This window comes from Rhinopithecus roxellana, chromosome 7 (assembly GCF_007565055.1).
Source record: "Rhinopithecus roxellana isolate Shanxi Qingling chromosome 7, ASM756505v1, whole genome shotgun sequence".
NCBI lineage: Eukaryota > Metazoa > Chordata > Mammalia > Primates > Cercopithecidae > Rhinopithecus > Rhinopithecus roxellana.
Window position 1 is genome coordinate 3,492,647 of NC_044555.1, and position 18,681 is coordinate 3,511,327.

An 18,681-nucleotide genomic window follows, 5' to 3' on the forward strand; every position below is an offset into this window, starting at 1 on the left:
TGAAATAATGGAACTCAATTTTCCTGCCTGATCAAAGCTGTTTTAAGATAAAGAAACAGACTATCAGACAGAAACCTGTAAGAATCAAATCAATAACCATTTTTAATTAGCTAATAAAATACCAAAGGTGATTCATATTTTCAGTGGTCAAATATGTGACACGAACTTTGAAAATCAGAGTTTAATGTTCTCTAATTAATGTTCTACTACTAAGATAATTTCCCTCAAAAATCATAGCAGACAATATACCTTCAAAGAAGTAAACTTGAACAAAGACATTTTGCCAATTTTCTACAATTATATATTATCTTTCAGTTTAATTTTAAAACTCAAACATTAGCAATATAATCATATTTCTCATTTCTTGAAACTGTTTAGTCTATTATAATGCTGACAACAATATGTCTCATAAAGTTAGTAAGTAATTTAAAATAACTTTCCAATTTATAAATAGTTAACTCTAAGAAGAACTGGTGATGAAATTGTCTCCCCTTTTTCAAGCAGCCTAAAAAACAGATTTTTTTTTCCCAGAATATATACATATTTTTTGTTTTTCTCCGAAAGTTCCAACCCCAACAGCAAACATTAGCTTGTAACTGAGGTAATGTTGTATTTGTAAAAATACAATAGATTTTGAACTTCAGGATTTCTTTTTCTAGAAAGAAAAAGCAGAGCTAATGTACACATTTAGATGTGATCTTCCCATGGATAAAATTACTTTTCATTCATAATCACTGTTTCTTTAGCTTGCGCATTGTATTTACTCTGCCTGTTACAAATTCTTTTACAAACTGTTGCCGATCATATACAAAGATGCATGTTTTATAATTGTTGAAGTCGAAAAATTAAAACTTTGACAATTTCCCTAAAGATGAAGCAGCTTATATTAAATTAACAAAACTTCCTATTTGTGAAGGTCAAAATTATACCATCTCAGAAGGGAATAACAACAACAAAGCATCTGTTACCACATGTAAATACTGAGAAAGGCTGGACATCTTTTAGTTAAGGTAATACACAAATATCTGGGAAATTTAAATACCTTATAATATATGACAGGGATTGATGACTATAAAGAATAACTTTTTGATAATAGTGAGCATATAAACATGGTTCTAAGTATAGTATCTATATTATTCTATTCTATTTTATACTATTCTACTCTACACAATTCTGCAAGCTTGCTAAGGCCTAGCCTTGAGGTAACTGAACAATATATTAAAGACATCAACATGAATTCATGTTATAAAATTGTTAATTTACAGTTAAATAATATGTAAGTTAAGGTAAGTTTATGAAAGGCATCCCTAGTCAGTCACAGAAGAATCCAGAAAGATTTCTCTAGGCTAAACTTTGATTTTGCTTGCTATCTAAAATATACTTTAAAGATATATTATTTTATCTTTAAACATTTTATCATTTAACATTTTATCATATTGCATCTTCAAAATTTTATCATATTGCATTAATCTATCAACTAATAGAATCACAGAAAACAAAGCATGGAGTTTACAAGCAGCACAAAATGTGTACACATATAAAAATTAATGCATAACCTACATTGACTTTTTCTTTTAAGTCTGAGAAGTTGCCTTCCTTCCGATAGATTGCAAATTCAGGACTCTGCAACACGGCTTCCGATCGAGTAATCCAACTGTGAAGTTCAGTTATATCAACATCCAACCTAAGACAGCAAAAAATAAAAGTCATTATTTCTTATCTCTTTCTTCTATATAAAAAAAGCAATTTATCCGCATTTATCATTCTTTTCTCAATCTGAGACTCCTGCTTGATGCCTCTATTAGTATTAATAGCACCACTATTTTCCCCGTTAGGTAGACTCAAATTTGGAGTCAGCTTTGATCTAGAGTCTTATGATCACAGAGGTCATTTTAATCACCTCAATGTAAAAATCACTTCTACAATATCTCCTGTAAGCTATTACCCAGCCTCTGCTTGAATGTTTGCACTATTTAAAAAAGTACTACCTCCCAAGATAACCTTTTGTTTTTGGAAAGTATTTACAAGAAAAAAGAAATTCCTGTTGGTGGTCACCATTGAACCACATGCTCTTCTGTAGTCTCCAGTCATATTGCCTCTGGGTTTGGCCACGTGACTTTCTATCGCAAATGGGACAACAGTAAGAGTATTGCAAGTAAGGTTTTGATAAGTGCTTGCATGTCAGAGCTTGACTTTTTAGAGCACACATCCCGAGAAGGCAACAATTATATAAGAAGTACAATGACCTTGAGGAGATCATGTTTTAAGGAAGCTTAATCTATCCATGTGAAGAGGCCACATGAAGCAGCATGTGGCACCAGGAATGCAAATAAAGCCCTCTGTGACCCATCTCAGTGCCAGCTGAAGACAGACAAATGAGTGCTCCAGTTGATGCCACATAGAGAAAAGAAATGCCCAAAGGGCACTGCCCAAGTTGAAGAACTGTGAGAAATAATAAGTGCTGCTTTAAGTCACTACATTTTGGTGTGAGTGGTTATGCTGCCATAAGTATCAGATCGCCTATCCTGTTATTTTCAATTTTTGTTGTTGTTGTTGTTGTTGTTGTTGTTGTTGTTTGCAGAAATCTTCAGAGCCACCAGGGATAAACTATTCATTGTAATCAGGTGATTTAGGTATAGAAGAGCCAAAATATGGAATCAACCCAAGTGTCTAATGGAATAGTATTAAGCCTTTAAGAATACGAATATCCTTTCATTTGCAACAACATATATGAACCTGGAGGAAATCATGTTAAGTGAAATAAGCCAGGTGTTATGACATGATCTCATTTACATGTCTGAAATACATACGACATATCTCAAAGACATATGACATGTCTCAAATATGACATGATCTCATTTACATGTGGAATCTAAAAAAAATCAAACTCAAAGAAACAGAAGACAATGTTCGTTTCCAGGAGCTGGTGGGGGTAGAGAGTAGTTGGAAAGATATTGGCAAAAGGATACAAAATTATAAATATTTGAAATCAGCTCTTTAAATTCATCAGTAGATACCTGATCGTCAGCCTACCCTATGCTTAGTCACTTCAGCGGATATTCTATGGTTTGTTGGTATCTTAGTTTCCTTAGGTTTGGTACTTAAAGGAAACATATCAGTAGTGTGTAGTATAAATAGGGAAGAATAGACAATTATCTTTTTAGTTTATAATACTTTCATTGATACAGCCCATGATTTCAATAAATATTTTCACTTCAATATTAGACTTTCAACCCACATTGCAGTTCAATTGAATTAAAACTTCTAGAATGTTTTCACATAAACTATCATTAAACCAGTTATGTCACAACCTAATTACTATCAGAAACTTGTGACCTGGTCTATTCAACTCCAGTTTCGGGACTTTGAATCATATAAACCTGTTAGAATTTCTCACATTAGTTGCAGGCTATTGTTTTAAAATTAAACAGATACAGAACTTAATGGAACACAAAGCCCTTACAAAAACATATTCTCATTTTATATTCTTACAAAATTCTTTGGTTAGGTATCACCAATTCCAACTGCCCATAGGATGAGATGGCGCTTCAGAGAAATTAAGTTAATTGACCTCAGTACCATGAATCAGAAACTTAATTTATCTAGTTCACCATCATGTCCTTCCACATCAAAAAGGGGATGGTTCATAGCATATAGATTGAGTTGTTATTTATCAAGGCTATCCAACTTGAAATTAAGAGACTAGGGATCTTGATTCCTCTAAATTCCATGTCATTGAATGTCAATAAGTTATTTGTGTATGCATTATAAATGTTTATGGATTTTTATTGTGTGATATATGATTTTTATCTTTCCTATATTTTTTATCCACAAGTTTATCAGATTTCTATTTCTTCATTCATAATGTTGATTAAAATATAGAATACAATTACATGCTGTAAAAATCTTTCTCTCGCTCTCTTCAGCGATGTTAACTCCTTGAATAAATACTCTCCTACTATGGTCATTTGGTTACCTACCCAAACGAGTGCATCATTTATGCATATTTATCATCACAATGTCTTAAAACATTTTCATTTTTGCTTTGGCCCAACATAAAATTTCCTGTGTCTCTCAATTTGCAAGCATCTACTTGCCAATATATTGGACAGAGGAGTGCTGGAATGTTAATACTTCAGGGGTGACCCTTAACCAGTGAGAGCTTGGAATTGGTGGATCAATATCCCAGCTCCCTTGCCCCTCAGTTAGACAATACTGAAGTATGATACACACAGTGTCTCAAAGGGTTCCCTGCATGATTGAGCTCCAGTTCCTTCCAGCAATAACCTGATCCCTAAATGTGTGCCATCCTTTATTGGCTGCTTTATTTTTCTTATCTCACTTCCCTACTTTGATTCCTGGGGTCACTTTCCAAACAAACTGCTTGCATCTAAATCCTTCTCTTCAGATCTACTCTTGGGGCAACCCAAACTAAGGCAATAATCAACACCCTCAAATGAACCTAGCATCCTGCCATACTTCCCCCCCCCCCCCCCGCCCCAAGTTGGGCTCTGAGTCTCTACAGGAATTATTTAAAACCTTTTTTCAAAGCTCTGGCCCATCCTCTTTCTGCAGCTCTCTCAGCAGATGATCTTGTTCTCTACCTTATAGAAACAAGTAGAATTATCAGAGTAGAACTTTTTCACTTCCTATTTCCAAACACCATCAGACCTGCATGTGTAGCCACCATTCTCATTCCCTTCTCTTACATTCGAGTTTCTCTTCTTTTAATTAAAATCATTCCCACTACCTACATTTTGAACTTTATTCTCTTACTTTTGCTCGAGCATCTGAGTCCATCCATTTTCTAATATTTATTTGAGACGGAGTCTCGCTCTGTCACCAGGCTGGAGTGCAGTGGTGTGATCTGGCCTCACTGCAACCTCTGCTTCCCTGGTTCAAGGGATTCCCCTGCCTCAGTCTCCCAAGTAGCTGGAACTACAGTTAACACTGTTTACCACACTATCCTTTTGAAATTTTTCTTCCTTTGGCTTCATGATGCCACTCTATTCTAATTTGCCTTCTACTTCTATGACCATTGGTAATTTTTTCTTTGCAGGTCCATCCTCCTCCACCCTATCATTATGTACTAGATTTGATCATGCCTTGAATTACAATCTATTTATCAATGATTCTGATACGTGCATCTCTAATTCAGGCACTTCTTCTGAATTCCACAGCAATAAAACCATCTGCCTTTTAGATGTCTCCACTTGCATGCTGCAAAATCTCCTTAAACATTATATGCCAAGGTTTAATGTTTGATCTTCTCCCTCAAACTAGTACTCTATCAGTATTCTCCAGATCAGTAATTAACATCACCACCCCCCATATCTGTTATCTTCATTTCTGCTATGGGCTGAAATTTGTGCCCCACAAAAGTTCATATGTTGAAGACTAATTCCCAATGTGATGGTATTAAAAGATGAGGTATTTGGGAGGTGATTAGGTCAAGAGGGTAGAGCCCTCATGAAATGAGTACTCTTAAAATGATCTGAAGAGATCAGCGTTCTCTTTCACCATGTGAGGGCACAGTGAGAGGGTACCATGTGTGAACCAGGAAGCCTGCCCTTACAAGACACTAAATCTGCTGGTTCCTTGATATTAAACTTCCCAAACTCCAGAACTGGGAGACATAAATTTCTGTGCTTTATAAGCTACCCAGTGTACGATATTTTGTTACAGCAAACCAACTAAAACCCTCTCTCTTCCTTCCTATGTTTAATGCATTGCAAAGTCTATCTGTCACACACACATTCTCTATCTCCTGAATATGTATGCTTCTTCCTGTCTCCATAGCCAGAACCCAAATTTGTGTTGCCATTAAATGTGACCAAAAATGCTGCAATAGCTTTTCACTTGGCCTCTGGGCAATATTTACAGAACCCTCTATTTTACGTACTACTGGGAAAATTTTCGTTTCTTTTTTTAATTGATGCATAAAAGATGTACTTAGTTTGAGGGTACATGTGATAATTTAACACATCCATATAATTTGTAAAGATCACATCAGTTACTTGGGATATCCATCATCTTAAATGTTTGTCTATACTAGATACATTCAAATTATTCTCTTCTAGCTACTTCGAAATATACAGTAGTAAAAACACACCTGATTATGTTACCTTCATTCGTAAAACCACTCAAAGACTTTCTCATTTTTCTTAGAATAAGAACAAAATTTCAATGTGATCCTTTCTAATCTGACCTTCATAGACCTCTTAACTGTATATTCTACTTTGTCTTTTATTCAAATTTATAGAAAGAAATTTCCCTTCATATTTTCTAAAGTAATTCAGAGCTATTCTTTATTCTTGTTCCTCCTCCAATGGAATAAAATCCTTCACTGACTCTTCCATAAATATTTTGAAAACTTAGTTGTTAGTATAATGCATTTGGGCCACTTTGGTGAAATTTATTTGTCTGACTCAATTATACATCAGATACCCTCTGACTCATAAATGTGAGATGGGAATATCCACCAGTCACTTTCAAATTCACGCTTTAAATTTAATCTCTCCAGTCTCACCCTCTTTTGATTTAGACTATCTGTAGGAAAGATTGCTCACTTCTACTTAGAGGTCCCTGAAACCCAAACGTGGCTCAAGGTACTAAGCTGACATCACGGCTGAAAGAAATTTGCTAAAGCCTATGTTGGAGAAAGATTTCTACTAGGCATAAAATTGACATTGCTCTTGTTTGCACACTGTAGGGGCTCAGAAAATGATACCCCAAAGTATGGCACTTTGGCATGCTGAAAGTTTGAACTAGAGAACATTGGAAGGCCTCAGAAGCAGCCTCAGAACCAAGTTCTCTCTGACGTTCTCCTCCCCTCCTGTCTTTAACTCCACATTCTTCCCTGAAGTGAGTCATAGTAACCAGAATTCTTCTTCAAGGTAGGTCATAGAAACCAAAAACCCTCTCCTCCAACGCCAGTCATAAAAACCAGAATTATAACTCTGTATTTCCCCCATCTTTCTCTCCAGAAGCTAGCCATAAAAAATTACCTGACATACCTCTGTTTGATAGTAGGTCATAAGACCCTCATTCAAGTGGGGTCCTACCCCATGTCTAAGAGGAAGGAATTCTATACAGACAGGCCTGGCTGGTTTTCCCCAGTCTATTAGTATTAGATCATTCCCTTTTTGTCCAATCACATTCCTACATGGTTGTCTACTCTTTATCAAATCTAAATAGACAGTTTTCCTTTGGGTCATTGTGTCTTCATTTCTGAAGGCTCCCATGTCACCTAAAACTTTTATTAGATAAATATCTCATGCTTTTATTTTGTTAACCTATCTTTTGTTATAGGAATGTCTGCCATGACCTGTATAAGGAGGAAGGAAAGGGATCATAGCCTTTCTGCTCCTATAACATGTTGATGTAACTGTTATACCGCCACCTCCAATTCACTGCAGAAAAAAGTAGTTTTTTTTTTTTTTTTTTAGTTTGAAAGTAAGTAATTTTCATTCAAAATCTTATAACACTTTTAGAGGTGTATTTTCCTGAAAAATGCAAAATTCTATGTTTCCTTTTAAAACAGTCAATGTCTCCCTTTTTTCCCCTTCATAAAGTATATACTAAGTGCTTACTATGTGCCAGACATGCTATTAACTCCATAAAGAACAGAGACGAGAATGCATTAGTCCACATTATCAAATAATTTGGTTTAATGAAGCATTTGTTTGACAAGATAAAAATGGTTTAGACACAGAACTGGGGCTCAGCTCACACTGGTCTTTTTGAGAGGATAATCAAAAAACACCTTCTCTGTAAATTAGGATTAAATCAGCTTCTAGCCTAGAGGCTCTGCCAAGTATATTGGTTATCTCCACACAATGAAGGCTTTGTGGAATCAACACCATGGTAACTGTCTGTTTGCTTCTCTGTCTGTGAAGATTTTAAGGGAGGCCTGGACACCAGTTGGCATGTAGTTCTGATAATTCAAATCAATTCAAACAACAGGATGTGAAATTCTACAGAAAGGGCTTTCCTCATTCAATTTTTCGTCTGATTTTATAAATTTGGAAGGGGATTGCATACAGTGCGTGAACTTACCTTTTATACCAAGACCATGTGGAGAGTGATTACACTCGTTTTCTGATTTACAGATTTTTAAAAAGGCAATTTCAAATTTTGCTAGGGCAGTGGTGAGGAGCATGTTTCGACTAAGGAAAATAACCTATTCATAAGCACAGAGGTTAATAAGTTACACTTCCTTTCTGAAATGGAACAAAGAAACATATTAACGAGTCTGGACTCTTCTCAACTGTTGGAGTTCTTCCCTTTTTTTTCTATCATTATTGTGATATCTTGATTTCATGGGAAATAGGTGGAAACTGAACCCAATTCTTACATGATTCAAGCTCTGACCTTTTCCTAACCTAATCTTAGATTTATATTTATTTTATGTTGCTTCCATTTGGACTTCTTCCTTCAAACATCTCTGATTTCCTTACTAAAACTCTTTTTGTCCAAACATAATGCGCAGTCAGCCTATACTCTGATACTTAACATGTACCACCATCTCTTAAAGTTCTGGGAGTTAACTGCCAGCTACTAGCAATGTTTTATCTCCAATATTCTGCCAGTGGATAGCCTCATCTCTTCATGCCAGCAATGAGGATGGAAGGGTGAAGAGGAAGCACAGGCAGGGTTTCAAAGGCCTCCCAAGTACTCTCCCTGAGTGCCAATGGCCTACATCCAACGCTTAGGTTCAGTGACATTTTCCATGCACAATGAACACAGTCTCCTTCCTGGATCCTACTCAGACCCTGACTTCCAAGAAGCAGTTGCATGTTTATTTTATTCCTTATCAATTTAACAACTATCGCTTCATCACTTTTTGTGGTTTGTCTTGTAGTTTTCATGTATTTCACTGCTACTAAATCTTCAGATATCTTTGCTGAGATGTATGGTAAATGAACAGGTTCCTCTGATTTAAATGTCTTCATGCTTATAAATTGGGTGCTATCTACTCTTCCCAGGGCTTTGCAGATGGCATTTTCTATCATACTTTCCACTACATGAGCCTGGGTATTTAATCAGGAATGAAATGTATCATTCAGATGTAACTCAGTTACCTCCTTTAATTAAACCCTCACGGAAAACACTAAAGACTTATTTTCAATGCCACATTCAATCTTGGATTCTGTACATGTCTTTTTGCTTCTTCATAAAATTACTCATTTCTAATAATTCTTTTTTCCCACTTTAACAACTCACATAAAACCACTGTTAATGAACTTATATATCATAAGTTGCTCATAATGGGCCCCTACAGCTTTGGGATCAGCCCATTAATATATTCCTTCGTGCTTAACTTACCTTCCTCACATACTTAACTCTGTACTTAACATACTTCTGTATGTTATCACAGACTCTATCCCTTAAATGCAGTTTATCTTTACCTAGCTTAAAATCTCCTTTAGCCAATAAAAAATAACTTCATTCTCTGTTCACAAAATGATTATTTCTGTAATTATTGATGAATATTCTGTCCTCTATTCTTCAAGTATATCTTAAAACCTCAGTTTATTATTTATGATCAGCAGTAAAGTGACAATTTTTACTCCTTTGCAAATACACTCATCAGAAACCACTGAAATTAAAACCTGTAAAGTCCCATTGTACAGGGCAAGTAAGTCTTTGATTTTTTTTTTTCTTTGCAGAAGTGTATTACTAAACCAAGACAGTTTTTCAAAAAGACCTTCCATTATTTGGAAGTTTCAAAATATCAAAAGCATGGGGCATAAATACCAAATATTCAGACAGTGACAATTTTTCTCAGTATTGTACAAAGAGACTCAACGTCATCCAGTTGAATGTCCCATAAAAACGATGTAAATTAGATTAATTACATCCCCTATGGTAAATACTGGGAGATGCCTGTGTGTATATATAAATGTTTAAAATACATTTAAAGGCAAAAACACATAAAAACATCTCAAAGAACTAGAGAAATGTTTGCCATTTAAGAAGTTGTCAATTTTGAATTGTCAATAGTAAAACATTATATGGAATTAGTGCTACATAACTGTGCTCATTATGTCAGAAGAGCCTCCTGATGGGCACTGACTGTGTTCTGTTAATTTTCTTTACAGTGACTGTCACATAACCGATTAAACTAAGATGACACATTTACATAAATTTTAATTCAGTCACTTTCAAGATACCAGTTAGAACTCATCATTCCCAAATGTGTAAACTTTGAAAGTGGAAGTCCTCCAAGCTCCCAAACTTAACTAATTTGATTAGTGAACTAGGTTTATGAATGGCCATTTTGCGTATTTAAACATCTTAGCGTGTAGAATTTTATAAAAACTTATGAGCCTCATCCTTAGAAACCTGAAAGTAAAATGCTGATGCCTGTGAAATACAGTAACCATTGCAGGGCCCCAGGGCTCTAGGCCTAGACCAGATCACTTATCAAACCAACTCTTAATGTATATTCTAATGAGCTAGGAAGCAAGTTTTAATATTAATAGGAATAAAACTATAATTATTTTTTGTTGATACTAAGGAAGAAATAATTTTGGAGGTAAGATTTTCCAACTTTGCTATATTTTTAAAAATCACCTTTCTTCTTCAGAGTTTTAGAAAGTGAGAAGACATTTTAATTCCCTATTACTCTACAGGTGCTCTCCTGACCTAAATCCCAACCACGTGAAGATGAACATCTTACAAGACTCAGTTCAAGATACACGTCGTCTGTGAAGGTTTTCTGGATCAGCCTCTCTCTACTCTTCCCCTTTCAACTTTCCTTCTGGAAAAACTTGTCCCTCTCTGCTTGTTTCCATATGGCATTTGCTTTAAAAAAAATCGAATAGTAGTATACAAATTAAATTTGCATCAAATAGGTCTTATAAAAATATCAAATGAAATTCAGTATAAATCCTATATTTTTTTTTTTTTTTTTTTTTTTTTTGAGATGGAGTCTCGCTCTGTCGCCTAGGCTGGAGTGCAGTGGCGCCCTCTTGGCTCACTGCAAACTCCGCCTCCCGGGTTCATGCCATTCTCCTGCCTCAGTCTCCCGAGTAGCTGGGACTACAGGCGCCCGCCACCTCGCCAGGCTAATTTTTTCTGTTTTTAGTAGAGAAGGGGTTTTACCATGTTAGCCAGGATGGTCTCGATCTCCTGACCTCGTGATCCACCCACCTCGGCCTCCCAAAGTGCTGGGATTACAGGCTAAGGTGAGCCACCGCGCCTGGCCAAATCCTATTAGTTCTAAAAATATTTTTAGGACTTTGAGGTGCATTGACTACATGGTAACTATTATATTTTTGTAATTACAGAATATTATTAAAGGGGAAATCCTGTTTAACCAAAAGAAAACAAGTTAATATTTAGACAAATAGCTCCCTCTCCAAATCAAGATAGTTTGTATACACACACACACACCACATACACGTTTGTATAAAGTGTGCCTCCCTCTGTGGAAGGGGGAAAGATAGGGCCACATGACTGTCTTGTATTTTGTAATATGTGATACGTGTTTGTGTGTGTATGTTTAAGTGTGCTTTAAATGTACAGTAAACGTGTGTTTAAAAATATACTGAGCTGAGGGCCAGGCATGGTGGCTCCTGCCTGTAATTCCAGCACTTTGAGAGGCCGAGGCGGGCGGATCACCTGAGATCAGGAGTTCTGGACCAGCCTGGCCACCATGATGAAACCCCGTCTCTACTAAAAATACAAAACATAACCGGCTGTGGCGGTGGGTGCCCATAATCCCAGCTACTCGGGAGGCTGAGGCAGGAGAATTGCTTGAACCGAGGAGGCAGAGGTTGCAGTGAGCCAAGACTGTGCCACTGCATTCTAGCCTGGACAACAGAACGAGACTCAGTCTCAAAAAAAAGAAAAAAAAAAAAGATATATATATGTACGTATATATACACACACACACACACATATACACACACATATATATACATATACATACATATACTGAACTGAAAATCAGGCACCACAGGTTTTAATTCCTAATATTTATCTTTTGGTGTTTTCTTGTGTAAATTAATTTATTCGATCTTCATTGACATCTTGCTTTAAATTGTAAAAATTTAAAAGCTATTATCAAATTGGTCTTGAAGTAAAAACATACTGTAAACCAAAACTAAAAGTCTAACTCCCCCTCCAAAGGGACTTCCTCCTCAGCCAGGGCTCTTAAAATTTAACCTGAAAGACTGATTCAGGCCATGAAGGGAAGTGGGGGTCGGACATGCCTCATTATACCTCTCTGGCGTTCACATCAACACAGACTTTAAGTCTGATAAGAAACATTTTACAGCCTGTTCTCTCTGAAACCTGCTAGCTAAAAGCTTCATCTGCATGATAAATCTTTGGTCCCTACAATGTCTTATTTCAACCCAAACATTATTTTCTATTGATCCCAGGTCTTTAGACAAACTCAACCAACTGTCAACCAGAAAATGTTTCAATTTACCTGGAGCTTGGAAGCCCCCACCCCCACCCAGTGGTCCTGCCTTTCTGGACCAATGTATTTCTTAAATGTAGTTGATTGATGTCTCATGCCTCCCTAAAATATGTAAAACCAAGCTGCACCCCAACCACCTTGGGCACATGTCCTCAGGACTTCCTGAGGCTGTGTCACAGGCACGAGAATTCCACTGTGGCAAAATAATTTTTTTTTTTTTTTTTTTTTTTTTTTTTTTTTTTTTTTTTGTGACAAAGTCTCACTCTATCACCCAAGCTAGAGTGCAGTGGCACCATCTTGGCTCACTGCAACCCCTGCCCCCGGGGTTCAAGCAATTCCCGTGCCTCAGCCTCCCGAGTAACTAGGAATAGGCAAAATCAACCAAATTAACTGAGACCTGTCTCAGATTTTCCGGGTCTACAATACAAATGCTTTTAAAAAATTACTTGTAAATATGTTTACTTACCTCTCTAATTAAAGATGTTTTGACTCAAGACACAAAACTGAGATCAGCTTTGCTTATATTGTGCCTTTGATATTCCTCTTACATTAGTCTATTCATCTAGCAATCAAATTAAATAAAATCGAAAGATGTTTTTAATTCCCAGTTATAATAAAAAGCCTACAAACTCTTCAGTGGTTTACACAGCACCTGGAACAGTACGACAGATGAGAAAGGACTCTGTCTTCAGGTAGTAGAAACTGCTGTATTAACAATCTTATCAAAAACCTATTTTTCCTTATATTTGCATGGTCTCAAATGTATTCCTAGTTTTATATGTGTAATTTTAAGCACATCACTCATAAAATAATATGTTTCAGTACAGTAAAATTTAATGATTTCAGATTGCACTGAAATGCATCTTTAAAAGATACTAAAAAATCAATTTCTGTAGCTTTTACCTTGTCCTAAAATATGCCTATTTAACATGTGCCTCAAAAGCTGAATTCTAGTCCAAACACAAAATATTGTCCTTAAAATTGTACATCTTCTTTACTATCCATTATGGCATACCAAATTATGTACTTAATATGTTTAAAAATTCTGCTATTTAAAATACATGCCCTTGCATACAAATTCAATGATTTAATATTTTAAGCTATTAATGCCAAAAATATCTGAGTTATTTGGTATTGATATTTGTCTTCGCACCCCTAGAATCGTTGATTGCACTGAAGAGAATGAAACTGCTGTAAAATATCGCTTCTCTGCCCCAAGTAAAACTTACCTACAATATTTTGACATCTGGTAGGTAGAAATGATGTTAAAATAATCTTCCTACCTTAATGTGGTATTAAATCTTAATCATTTCAAAATTCATTGGTAATATTTATTTCTAAAGTATGACATGGTTGAACAGATGTCATATTTATAAGTTTTGTTTATGTATCTTTCAGAGAAACAACCTTAAAAATTAAAAGGTAAGAAACCCCCACAAATTCTAAAATGTCAGATACTGCTATATCAGAGGAATTAGTTATAAAGCCAAGGAGTGTGAAAACATGTGGGCAAAAATTGCATGACCCAGAGGGTGGGAAATAAAATGCTGCTAAGCCACAGATGCCTAAAGCCTATTTTTCATTTTCAATAAATTGAAAGTCCCTTTGAAACACACTTCTGTGCAAGAAAATCACCTTAATACAGGTTAATAGAATTTTTCTCTTAAATGATAGATGAAATCTTGTCATAGTAATAAATCTATGATCATACAATATAACATACTCAAGTTGAAAATCCTGAGTCATATATTTTAAAATCAAATGTAAAGTTTATTTAAAATGATGAAATCGAAAAGCTGCATATGTCCTTGGGAGAAATAAATGTGGGTCACTAGAGGGCGCACATTCCCTTTCACAGCTTCAATTTGGCTTCTCTTTCATTTTCTTATCTACATAACGATAATATGGTAACGAAAGGATTTTTCATGGAAGTTTTACTTACACAGAAACGTAAAATGTCCAAAGATATAGATAAAATGGTGTACAAAAAATATGTTAGTAAGACACTCTCAGATGCACAGTTAAAATGCCTTCAGCCATTTTGAGGCACACACAAAAGTATCTTGAAGCCATAATACATAGAATCCCTTGAGAAAATATGTCCACAGTTTGGAGAGTCGTGCTTAGTTCCAATAATTTAGTAAAATTTTCTGGATTATGTACCCAGTAGTTTTCTCTGCCAAGTTCATTAATTTTAACTAATTTTTGAATGTTTAATATATGGACACTCGTGTTCTATAAAGCAGCTTAAAATTATACTTCTATATCACCTGAAGTTTTTTAAAATGCCAAACTTCCATTCAAATTTAAAGTAAAGAGACAAATATCATTTTAAGCATCTTAATCAGGTCACAGGTTTTCAAAAAGAAAACTTAATCTCTCAAGAAACCTTGTATGTTATTCATTATAGTTTTTATTTTTGTAGATTGATCAAGAATAGACAAGTTGAAGATCTTCACTTAGTTTCAATACACAGTGAAGCATTGAGTCAAGACTCAAGAACAGGTCTGTCCGAATCCAAAGATTTCTACCGCACTACATTTTTCTTTTGTTCCAAATCAAAGAGAAACCCATCTTAAAAAAAAAATAAGGATAAGTCAACATAGAATTACTGTTCATTGCTACACAGTACAGTAATTTAGTGGTTTTGACTATGCTATCTTGGATTATACCAGAATTTGATTGGATATTAATTCTGAAAATTCTCATTAGTCTAAACTATGATTCTTAGTTGTATACTTTGTACCCTAATGGCAATATAAAATAATTTATTTCCCAATTTATTATTACCTTGGAATTTCCCTTAATTTCCTAAAATCCTCAACTTTCTAATCTGATGATACATTTTCCCACATCAGAGAAAACATTAAGCATAGATGAAAAAAGTTACTGCTTATTATATAATGTAGTTAAGACCATGGTGAGCTCCAGAAGTCTTGCACTTGGGAAAAAAAAGTTCAATTACATGGAAATTCCACTTATTTTTGATGCTGAAAAAGACATCTAAATTTTAAAGAAATCTTTTGAGTGAAAAAGGTCTCTGTATTTAAAGATAATCAAACGTTCCCACAGAATACTAGAGTCAGTCAACGATACTTCAGAATGTAGAACAGACAATCTAGAGTAAGTGCACAGTGTCCATAGGCTTTGGCAAATTCTTAAGAAGTCCCAGTCAAGCATTTTATTTCAGCTAAATAATTTGATAAAATCACCTTTAACTTATTTAACTTATTAAAAGACAGCAAGGCGAGGAGTTTCCGAAGGCCGCGTCCTGAGCTAGGCTGTCTGGGTTCAAATCCTAGCTGTGCTGCTTTTTGTAAACTATGTGACCATGAGCAAGTCACTTGAAATTTCTGTGGCACATTGTTATCATTGGCAAAGAGTGACAATAATAAAACTTACTTCGTAATGCTATTTTAAGTGTGAAATACATTAATATGTAGCAAATATTTGGTAGAAGCCATATACATATTAGCTATTGTTATTATCTTCCATGATCCTTTTTTAACTGGCTTCAAGCTATCTCTATGCCATTTCTCACTTTCTCACGTGTGAGAGTGGTCATATTTGTTTTAGTGTCTTGTTAATGACTGATAAAGTAAATGCCGCAACTGGAATAACAAGAATAAAAACTGCAAACACAGCTATAACAAAGACAATGAAACATATAAACAAAAATCAACAGCAAAATAGTCTCATTTTACCCGTTAGTGCAGGAATCCCCAAAGTATGTTCTATGGGATGAATATGGTCTGCCATCTAATTTGGTAAATAAAATTTTACTGGAACGCAGTCATGCTCATTCATTTATACATTATTTACGGCTGCTTTCTAGCTACAGCAGCAGAGTTGAGTAGTTGTAAAATAAATTTTGTGATACACAAAACCTAAAATATTTACTGTCTGAACCTTTAAAGAAAAATTTTCAGACCCCCTTCCCAGTGTATGAAACCAAGGTAAGATGGCCATTTTCTCCCAGCTCTCAAGTGAGATCAAAATGATACGGTTCACAGTAGCCAAATCATATTTGTCCCTCTCAAAAATATGCAATGGTTCTCCATGACCAGAAGGTTAAAGTCCACATTCCTTAATCTTTTATTGAAAACCTTTAGTTATTATGAACCCAATCTACCTTTTCAACCTCATTCCTTACTTCTAAACTTCCTTTACTTCATACTTCTGCTGGAGGCAAACAAGAATACTTAATAATCCCATTTAAGATTTTTTTGTATACAGACTTTCCCCTGCATTGAACTGTCACTTTCCCTCATCTTGAGCCCAGTGCTTCCCTACTCCTTAATTGTCCAGTCAGATGCTAATTTTCCCATGAGCCTTCCACGCCTAACTCTCAAGCAGGAAGTGAACTTTTCTTCCTTACAACTTTTCTAACATTGTATTAGTACTCCTTCATGACAGTTTATGCTGGGTGCAAGCTTCCTGAGGGAAAGGTTAGGTTTACAGTTAAAATAACTGGAGGGTTTTACAAATCCTAGCAATCCATTAGATATTAGTTGAGTGAACAGGAAAATTAGCATGAAAACTAATGTTGCTGTCCCTTCTTTCTTGAAATGATATGGACTCATAATGACTATAGAAGTGTTCAAAGAAACCCTTCATGCATTGGATGATGACTTGGACCCTGTGGGAGGCAATTTAAACTTTAAGCACTCTCAGTGTGAAAGGTCCTTGAGTTTAAGATAATTCAATATGCTTGTGGGTCTTTCAAGTTTAAATAACTTCCAACCTGGGTTGAGGAAGGATCTAGTGCAATGTGGAAAGCCATTTCAATCTGACGTGTACTTAATGCCCCATTGCCAGCATCATGACCTGTTTCAACCCATCTACTCTGCTAGTAAGCATCTCCATGAACTTTAGTCAAAACAGAAGTAATACTCATTGCTTTACAAAACCAGTGTTTAGTCAGCTTGCACTGCCATAAGAAAATACCAGACTAGGTGGCTTAACCAACAGTCACTTATTTCTCACAGTTCTATAGGCTACAGTTCCAAAATTAAGGTGCCAGCAGGGTCGGTTCTTGGTGACAGCCTTCTTCCTGGCTTGTAGACAGCCTCTGGTATAGTTAGGATATTTGTCCCTTTCCAAATCTTATGAATTGTAAACTCCAGTGCTGGAGATGGGGCCTGGTGGGAGGTGCTTGGATCATGGGGGCGGATCCCTCATGGCTTAGTGCTGTCTTTGTGATAGTGAGTTCTCCTGAGATCTGGTCATCTACAAATGTGTGCCACCTCCCCCTGTACTGTCTCTCTCTCCTTCTTCCACTCTTCCATGTGATGTGCCTGTTCCCCCTTTGCCTTCCATCATGATTGGAAACTTCCTGAGGCCTCCCCAGAAGCAGATGCCACCATGCTTCCTCTACAGCTTGCAGAACTGTGAGCCAATTAAATCAATTTTCTTATAAGTTACCCGGTCTCAGGTACTTATTTATAGCAGTGCAAGAACAGCCTAATACAATCTCTTTCTTGCTGTGTCCTCCCAAGGTGGGGAGAAAGAGCCAGCAAGCTCTTTGATGTGTCTACTTAGAAGAGTCCTAATCGTCTCAAGAGAGCCCTATCTTCATGACCTCATCTAAATCAAATTATCTTCCAAAGTCTCCATTTCCAAATTCCATCACATTGGAGATTAGGGCTTCAATATAAGAATTTAGGGAGGACAGAATTCAGGCCATCCCAGCCTGGCACCATTTTTGTATCTCTGTGGTAGCATGGTATGTGTTCATTTGTAAAGATACAGGTTTCTCAACAGGGAAGACTTTACTAAGAATATTCTCAGAAGATGTCAGAATAAGGATAATATTTTCTATTATCGCATAAATGTGGTAATGGGAAGACACCATTTCTGAGTTAATAATCAGAAACTCATCTTTCTCCTGGGGAAAGAAGGTATTTTTTTTAAATGTAAACATTCTTCAAGACAAACACGTGTAAAATAATTTCCACAGTGTGAGGGCAAACAAGGAAGGCCGTATAAATTCCATTTCAGGGGTGAAGAAATAGATTCTTGGGGAGATGAGGTGACTTGATTAAGTCACATAGTTTATGAGTAGAAGATGCAAGGCCAGAACCCATCTGTGCAGTAATATGTCCATCTGCTCTCAGATCTATTCTCCACTTTTCTTCTGTCCTTTCTGTATCAGAGGGATATACATTTCCCAACACTACTTGCCCTCCTAATTGTTCATTTGGAAGCAATGGAAGAATATTGGAAGGTGGGAGGAAGAGAAAAGCCAA

General features: G+C 35.9%; 1 protein-coding gene across 3 annotated transcripts in view; it reads right to left on the bottom strand.

Moving 5' to 3' along the window:
• Positions 1 to 18,681, bottom strand: part of DMD (dystrophin) — a 2,245,117-nt gene that overhangs the window by 1,522,828 nt on the left and 703,608 nt on the right. For all 3 annotated transcript variants that reach the window (XM_030933724.1, XM_030933725.1, XM_030933726.1), the window contains one exon: positions 1,561 to 1,684. In XM_030933724.1, coding sequence (XP_030789584.1) covers positions 1,561 to 1,684 — 124 coding nt within the window. The remainder of the gene's footprint in view (positions 1 to 1,560; positions 1,685 to 18,681) is intronic.